General features: G+C 48.7%; 4 protein-coding genes across 4 annotated transcripts; 2 read left to right on the forward strand and 2 right to left on the reverse strand.

Annotated features, from left to right (window-relative positions):
* Window positions 1-296: 296 nt before the first annotated feature.
* Window positions 297-1,950, forward strand: COCVIDRAFT_111937 (hypothetical protein; the record flags this gene model as incomplete). The annotated part of the gene is made up of 4 exons (XM_014696326.1): window positions 297-359; window positions 418-600; window positions 1,058-1,735; window positions 1,807-1,950. 4 exons carry the CDS (start codon window positions 297-299, stop codon window positions 1,948-1,950), a joined length of 1,068 nt encoding a protein of 355 aa, XP_014551812.1.
* Window positions 1,951-2,276: 326 nt separating this feature from the next.
* Window positions 2,277-3,342, reverse strand: COCVIDRAFT_20028 (hypothetical protein; the record flags this gene model as incomplete). The annotated part of the gene is made up of 3 exons (XM_014696296.1): window positions 2,277-2,937; window positions 2,998-3,162; window positions 3,224-3,342. 3 exons carry the CDS (start codon window positions 3,340-3,342, stop codon window positions 2,277-2,279), a joined length of 945 nt encoding a protein of 314 aa, XP_014551782.1.
* Window positions 3,343-3,559: 217 nt separating this feature from the next.
* On the reverse strand, window positions 3,560-3,880 carry COCVIDRAFT_111990 (hypothetical protein; the record flags this gene model as incomplete). Its single annotated transcript, XM_014696327.1, has 1 exon — window positions 3,560-3,880. A coding segment is annotated over one exon (321 nt), but the record flags the coding sequence as incomplete, so codon positions are not given.
* A 1,177-nt stretch (window positions 3,881-5,057) lies between these two features.
* Window positions 5,058-6,889, forward strand: COCVIDRAFT_20029 (hypothetical protein; the record flags this gene model as incomplete). The annotated part of the gene is made up of 4 exons (XM_014696297.1): window positions 5,058-5,126; window positions 5,195-6,353; window positions 6,412-6,755; window positions 6,830-6,889. 4 exons carry the CDS (start codon window positions 5,058-5,060, stop codon window positions 6,887-6,889), a joined length of 1,632 nt encoding a protein of 543 aa, XP_014551783.1.
* Window positions 6,890-8,558: the final 1,669 nt, after the last annotated feature.

The raw sequence follows: 8,558 nt of genomic DNA on the forward strand, positions 1-8,558 counted from the left end.
TCCGTGTCGCCGGTAGGGATTTTGTGTTCAACAGCAATTGTGGACTTCGGCAGGCGTACCATCAGCGATCGGCAGTTTCCTGTTGTCTGGGTCAGCCGTATAAGAGTCTGCTAGTGCCCCTCTTGTTTTTCTTTTCTCAAGGGAAGGCTTAGTGTGCACTGTTGTCTAGATTGGAAACCATCCGGACTTCTCTCTTAACTACCATTCCCCTACTAAGTGCTCTATCACGCACATATCTCGTCTTTTGTAGGATACTTGGAATACAGATTCTGCAGCACATTCGACGGTCGCCCATCATGACGAGCAAACCAATCTTTGTAGCGACCCATCCACGAGCATGCTCAACAGCCTTTGAGCGGGTACGCACCACGACGTTGTTCCCTCTCCTCACAAAGTAAGGTTCTCACGGTCATCTAGGTCTTCATGACACGTCACGAAACACTCCAATGTGTTCACGAGCCGTTTGGCGACGCTTACTACTTCGGCCCTGAACGTCTTGCTGAACGCTACGAGAATGACCCAAAAGCCAGGAAAGAGAGTGGTTATGAGGAGAGCACCTACAGAACCATTTTCGACCGCATCGCGAGAGAGAACGAAGAGGTTCGTTTGCTGATATTTCTTTGTCCCACCGGTGTCATCACCCTTCTTTCCATAACATTCCATCCCTAAGGTACTTCTAGCATCATTTCCAATGTCTTATCTACACGACCTGTCTCATCTTTCTTTTCTTATGCAATCTTTTCGCATATTTCCGTTTTTCGTTATCTGTTTTGTTTGAGGGGTTTTTTCCAAATTTTCAGTTCTATCCTCTTGCCCAATCATTGCATTATCGTCACGGCTAGGCTACACAAACCCCAGAACACTCGCCTATGTTTGCATGAATTGGAGGATGAACTCCAATTTTTTTCATACTATCATCAAAATCATCATCATTATGAAACAAGAATTCTCACAGCTGTTTTCGCGTCCTTCTTCCCAGTTTATTATCGTTACTTAAATACTAGCAAAACATCCACTTCTCATACCGTCAATAAACCTCACACTCATCGATGTCTAGGGAAAACGCGTGTTCATAAAAGACATGGCGCAATACTGGATTCCACCATCGGGCAAACCGGCAACCATTGCACCATCTCTCTCCAACTACCGCCGCGGCGTAGGAACAAACACGACAGAGCTCTCGCCAGTTCCTACACGCTCTGACCCCGACAAACCACCGTACCCATACGACACCAAAGGCGAGCCTGGAAACCCAACCGTGATCCCCAAAGACCTGCTCGCTACATACCACTTTACCTTTTTGATCCGCCACCCCAAATACAGCATCCCATCGTACTACCGATGCACAATTCCCCCACTCGATGCCATGACCGGCTTCTACAACTTCCGGCCCGATGAAGCAGGCTACGAAGAGCTCCGCCGCCTCTTCGATTTCCTACGGGCAGAAGGCCAAATCGGGCCAAAGTTTGCTGGCCAAACCGACGAAGCGCACAAAGAGCAGGCTAACGGGCACACTGGCGGCGTGGAAATCTGCGTCATCGATGCCGACGATTTGCTGGATAAGCCGAGTGAAATGGTCGAGGCGTTTTGCAAGACGACGGGTATCGAGTGGGATCCTGGTATGCTGCAGTGGGACTCGGAAAAGGACCAGAGCATTGCTAAGGAGGCGTTTGAGAAGTGGAAGGGGTTTCATGAGGATGCGTTGGATAGTGATCGCTTGAGAGCGAGGACGCATGTAAGTCTCATTCCACCATATTTGCTGTGGATGGATTTCGTTTGATGGGGTTGGTGGCTGACGATGAGTAGAAGAAACAGCCCAAGTCAGATGAGCAAATGTTTGAAGAGTGGAAGGAGAAATTTGGCGAGGAGGGCGCAAAAACAATTCGGGATACGGTTGCGGCGAACGTGGAGCATTATGAGTATTTGAAGCAGTTTGCTATCAAGATCTAGGAAGATGGAGATGAGTAGAGTTCCATACTACAACATGACTTTTGAGTTTCTTTCCTTTGCTTCTAAAGCTAAGATGGGATACAAAAAACAAGATAGAGAGGGAGGGATAAAAATACATTATGCACCCAGCTGAAGGTGCAAACAAATCCCGCATGGTTCGCCAAAAGAAGAAGATAGCCCACCAAATGCATGTAATCGTACCCTGTGGGAACAAAAAAAAAGACAAAAGAACATCCTCTAACACCATTTCCCAAGACACCTGCGCTGGCCCAAACAAATCAAAAAAATTCAAGATGGCAAGAAAAGAATCAAGAAGAGGAAGCATTTCAGATATGAAGATCGCCCATCTCAATCTGCCGTCTCCTCTCCTCGCGACTCAAATTCCTCGAATGACTACTTTGTCCACCCGCACTCTCCGCCCGATGCGCACTTCTCCCTCTCTCCTGCAACTGCATCCACGCCTGCTGTTCGCCAAGGCTATCCGGCCTGCTATGCCCCCTGCCCCGCTGCCACTCCGAGTGCGCTTGCACAGGGGTACCCACGAGTTCCTGACTATGCAATTCGCGGTCGTGCTGGTCCGGGTCTTCGGGGAGATCAATGTGGAACGTGCTGTTTGCGTCGGGACTAGGTCTTGAGTCTGATTTGTGGAGGAGAAGCGCCATTTGCTGGTTTACGCGGTCGTCTTCGGTGTAGATGACGGGGGGAGGGTGATCGGCTGGGCGCATGGCGGTGGGGTACATATTTGTGACGAAGTTGTTGTAGTAGGATTGTTCGGACCAGAGGTTGGTGCGGGCGTCGGGGTGCTGGCGCGGTGGGGACTTGTTTGCGGCCCGGAAGGTGATGATGCAGAGGACAGTGTAGGTGAGTGTTGCGACGGCGCTTAGGACGGTGCCGGTGGTGGCTGAGAGGCCCCAGTGGTAGGCACTAGAGGATAGGAAGTTGTAGGCGATGGAGATGAGGCCGAAGGCTGACGAGGCGAGTGCAGGTCTATGTTGGATATGTTAGCTTTGCGCTTGCTCGTGGTGGGGTGTTTGGGGGTGTTCGCACAGGAAGACGTGTTCGGCTTGAAAGTGTTTGTCGCGACAGGCGAAGCAGAGCAGCGCGGTGAATGAGTAACCGGCTGTCAGCAATGCGACAACGAATACAGAGAGGACGGCTTGAGTGAAGCGCAGCTGTGCGTCTTTTGCGTAGAGCCCAGGCAGTATGAGGTACCTGCGACCATGGTTTAGTTTACGGTGGTTCCGTGTAGGTAAGATTGTGGTACACTACACACCCTCCAAGAATCATCCACGATGCTGCTATGGCGATCAGGCGCCAGTACCACGGGGGTCTCTCTTTCTCCTTGCGGCCATGGTCGTGAATGCTCACATACGCGTCGTTGGCAGAGCGCATTGGATCGGTGGACGAGGGCGTGGCTGGTGGTCCGGGTCACGATTCAGGCGGTTGCTGGCGTCTTACCAGCGGGCGACGGGGAAGCAGATGCTCATACGCGACGGGACGGGACGGATAAACGAGTGAATGAGGTGAGGCAGATGCCTTTAACCAACGTCCCTGTCGCCGTCGTCGCCGTCAAGCTGGGATGCCTGCGCCTGGCCTTCTCGTCTTGAATTCAGCCTGGCGACGTCGTGCACGTCACTTCGGTCCGTTGAGTTGCAGATGCAGCCGAGGCGCACGGCGCAATGGTTTCCAGCAGGTGGTGGGGGTCACCAACACCACTAGCAGCGCGCGACGGAACAGAGTGAGAGCGGAGAGAGAAAGAGGTACGGTTTAGGCTTTGCGAATACCGTTGGAAGCTGGGAGAATGGGAGAATGGAAGAATGACCAAAGACGCGGGCTGAATGCTTAGTCGAGGAACGTGGAATGGAGCCAACGTGCCGGTACGCTGCTGAGGCCGCCGACGACGCCTGCATACACGCTCAGCCACTGGCTGTCATCATCGCCCCGTCCACGCACCATGTCGACACTCTCCTCCCCCATATGCCGCGTTGCGGAGAGGCGCCCACCATCTCTTTGTTCCTCCTTTTGTGTGCCAGGCTACCCAGGGCACTCCCATGTTCCACATCGCCTCACAGCCAATGCCAGCCTCGTATTTTCCCCTCGCCCTGCCACTACCCAACCTGTCGACTGCGCCGCAGCCCCATCGGCCATGCGGCTTATTATTCTTACTCGACTCGTCTGTTGCACTGCTGACGCCTTGGTGTCTTCGTCTTCGTTCCAGTCTTCCAATAGACGCTACTATTAGTGCCAGCAAAATATGACGTCTGATCTTCGTGTTCAGCCCATCAATTCCGTCATGTTGCCTCGCGCCCCAGCGTTACATATCTACAAACGTTGGTGTCACGTGAAGACACCCTCAGCCCTTGCACTGCCTTGCCCTTCGGATACAGCCCCTTCCGATATGTCTAGTTCATCTGCCAAGTATATGCTCTATACCCGTGTAGGCACATCTATGCGCACTCTCCAAAATTGTATTCTTGGCTTGTGGTCTCTAAGTTGTAGTCATCAAGTATGCGTGGTCCAAGCTGGTACACGAACCGGTCCCACATGCGGGTAGATACCGGCATCCAAGGTGACTGTGCTGGGTTGCTCTTCCCACACACGGCAAGAAATTATCTATAACACAATATAAATTCCGTAATTTGACCATACAGTATCCAACAAGCGACTTTCCCAGTCATCTTCCTTCTTCAGTAGTATAGTGGTCAGTATTTCCGCTTGTCAAGCAATTGACAGATCGCGGGAGACCGGGGTTCAATTCCCCGCTGGAGAGCTTTCTTTTTGCCTTTTTTTGCCTTTTCATGGGCGGTCGAGTGGGTATTACTTTCCTCATAATCTCTCCACATAACGATTACATGTTTCAGTCATTGGCTGGTGATGCACGAACATCTCCCCTTCCTAGTCGTTTGAACGATCTGCTACCTTGCAATGGATCGATTGATCCCAAGCCAAGGGTTGTGGCGTTCTCGGCTGCCATCCTATCTCATTTGTCTCAGCCGCACCATTAAATGATAAGAGCTGAACTCCAGCTCGGCACAGCAAGACATTTTGATCTCCACTCTCTTTGCTCCGGGGCCTTCACCCTACCCCAGAAATCCTAGAACGCAATAATGGCTAGCACACTCGACTGCACACCTAGAGACAAGGTCGAAGCAAGTGCTGACATTGCGGGAAATGGTGTATGTTGTTATTCCCTTTTGTTGGACTCTACTCTTCCTCTACAGTGCTCCAAGGCTGAAAACTCCAGGTCCTAGCTGCATTTCTCCTTTCAGCCCTCCTCACGCTAGGTGCGGTGGTCTTTGGATATTTTTCAGAATCGCTACCTGAAGGATATTTCAACGAAATCGACCTGGCGCTCATCGACCGAATGCATTTCAGGCAGCATTTAGACTCCCTAAGGTCCAAGCTTGCAGGTTGGAAGGACAAAGCTCTCTTTCGAAAGCAGCCTTCACGTAGACGACGTAAACTAAGTCGCGATGAACGTCAAGAAGCGCTCACTCGGTTCATCCTAGCCTTAAGCGATCAGCAGCTGGCTACTGGGTTTGCGGTGTTGATTGGTGCGATCGCTAATCAGAGTTCGCTCACAGCTTACGATTTCAGGATTGCTTTTGGGCTCGCATGGTTCTCAGCAACGACTCACCTCGCAACCCTCGACGCACTCCAAGACTACTTTATTGCCCATGCTACCGTGAGGAAGTGGCGCATTTGTGGGATGGTGTTAATTTTGTTGCTCTTGATTTACTCCGGATTCCTTACATTGGCATCCCCTGACGATACCGTTCCTATGCAATGTCTTTACGAAGGAATCGACACTGGAGTGACCACCGGCGCCAACAATATAACCGGAATAGTTACCCATTCAACATACACTCGCTATTCAGACGATACTAGCTTCTCAGACTTCATTAGCCCGATCTCCTTATACGGAGTGCTAATTCCCTTCTTCATGCTAACTACCGGCTATGTTACTCGCATAAACTGGTCCCGAGGGAAAAAGGCAGATAACATTTTGATCGAGCGAATAATATTTCGCTGGAAATATAGACGTAGTGATTTCCCTCAAATTTTCCAAATGAATGCAGTCAACCGCATTCTTCTTTTCCGCGAGTTCAAAGCGGCGCAAAGATCGAGCTGGAAGCGTCAGCAGCTCGAGCATGTTGGCATATGCAGAGGATTCCGACGATCTTTCCGCGTACATACTTATGTTATGGACAGGTATGACGAGTCATTTCTGTCCTTAGGGCCCCCATTGATATTCATGATATCCTATGGCTTTGCGCAGTTGGTTTTCACTCGTTGGATGCACCCCCTCCCCATAGTCGTGGATGGAGGAATGGGGTTCGGTCAGATTACACCGCTTTGTTTCCTGATTATACCATTTTTAGCTGCCGCCGAAACCTACTACGGTAAGATTCTTCAGATGTTTAGCGAATGATCCCATTAAGCACGCTGACGACGAAAAAGAAGCCAAAACAGACAACACTACCGAAGAATCACAGAATGAAGCTACTACAGAAGAGACTGCAACCTCTATAGTTTCACCAACCAATCCGATCCGAGCCGATACCATTCCTATGACTCTTTCCACAGAGGACGACGAAGTTAAGCACCTATATCAGAGAGACCATGATTACAACGAAGCAGTAAACTCCATCAGGGTATACTTCTACGCCGAAGTAAATAACATCCAGAATGAGTGGAGATCAGCGAATTCTGCGATAGAGTTACTGGGAATTCTGCAGAAGAAGGAAGCTCTTCTTTGCAAATACCAAGTCCTCGAGGCATTCGAAAAGTCCTTACCGGTCAAGGTGCACTCATTGATTGCCTTTGTTCTCTATTCAGCCCTTTGCATTGCTATGGGAATTCTGCTCAACGCTCCTAGTCATGGCGGGCTAATTGGGATCATTGGATCTGTGATGCTGGTGTTTTACTACGCTGGTAGTGTTACTAGTTCTCTCTATTATTTCATATCGGTGTTTCGGGCCATGGGTAAGGATTCAATTATGAGAGCTTATGAGAGAATACCAAAAGACTGCACTGCAGCCGACAGCAGCTCATCATAAAATGCAGTTGCCTCTAGGACGGGTGCGAGGACTCCAGCTGACAGTGTAACCTCTCAACCTACCTTATCTTCAGTCCTCGATAGCGCAATGTTATGCAGAATTTTTACAAAGAACCCACTGATAAGCTTTGAATCCGCTGGAGAGCTCTTTTTTTCGTGATTTTTTTTCGTTGTGGTGGGTTGGTGGGGACAAGGAACAGCAACTGGGCGTCGCGTCTTTCCTGTGATGGGCTAGCGCCCTACTAGTGGCCAGGGCTTCGCCTTAGTAAGTGATCTTGAGTAACGTGCTCCACCAGTGAGCTGCGCACCCCAGTAAGCTGCGCACCCCACCAAACTTGACGCGACGCTCTACACCACCACCACTATGTCGCGACAACAACGCTCTATACAGACTTCTCGTAAAGGTAGAATAAGCCTTACTATCGCCTCCTATTATAATAATAAAAAACAATCTCTCCGCGCCCTTGCGAAAGCTTATAATGTGCTAGAATCAACTCTTCGAACGCGTCTCTACGGCGTCCAGCCACAATTAGAGATAGTATCTACTAAGCGAAAGCTATCGCCTATTAAAGAGTAGTCTCTCGTATAATAGATCTTAGACCTTAATTAATAAGGGTTTCCGCCCTATATTATTAACGTACGACGTATGGCAGACACTCTTCTTACTACGCGTAGCTAAGATCCGCCTCTAGCACCTATTAGTTGTGAGACGTTTAAGGGTTATTAGGCACGGGTAGAGCAAAACAATAGCAGTCTTGAGTAAACGGTCTGTATTTCACGTAGACGAACAGCTACCGAGCTTAGGTAGTATTCTCTATAATTATATCTACTTTAATAAGTCAGATATAACTAAGATAGGCTAACAAGAGCTAGACTAGCCCGGGATAGTGCAAGGCTGCCTATAGAGGGGAAGCTCTTGACAATATCCCCCCTCTTAGGACTCAATAGTCCTGAGAGAGTCGATTTGTATCCTTAAGAGCCCTCTAGTAGTCTTTAGTGCTTAATTAGTGCCTAGTAGAGTTTTCTTAGCTATTATAGTCTAGATTAGTCTAATCTAGGCTAGAGTATATATATAGGGAATTTTTCTTTTACTATAAGTAAGAGAAATCTTACCTTACTAGTAGTAGGGTAATTAAGTAGGTAAAGATAGTTATATTTCTAGGCTAGAGTAGTCTAGATTAGCCTAAATTAGGGCAATCTTAACTAGAATACATTTATCTTTACTTTCACTACATTTTCGCGCTAGCGGGCACTAGAAGCTTCTACCTAACGCTTAGGCCCTTTAGTCTAAAGTAACTTACTCTAGCCGCATAAGCCCCCTAGTAGTATATAATAGCCTCTCTCTACTAAGTTCTAGATTTCTCTACGCCTATTTCTCTATTTAGCTAGTAGTAAGTTTTACTTCTCTTTATACTTTTAAGCTTCCTTTAGTTTTATTTCTTCTCTATAGTTTAAGGGGCCCTAGATTAGCCTAATTTAGGCTAGTTAGGGCTTCTTTAGCCTTTTTCGTTACCCTTTTAGTTATTATAGCCTAAGCTAACTTCTTTAG

The sequence above is a fragment of the Bipolaris victoriae genome (assembly GCF_000527765.1).
Source record: "Bipolaris victoriae FI3 unplaced genomic scaffold scaffold_127, whole genome shotgun sequence".
Taxonomy (NCBI): Eukaryota; Fungi; Ascomycota; class Dothideomycetes; order Pleosporales; family Pleosporaceae; genus Bipolaris; species Bipolaris victoriae.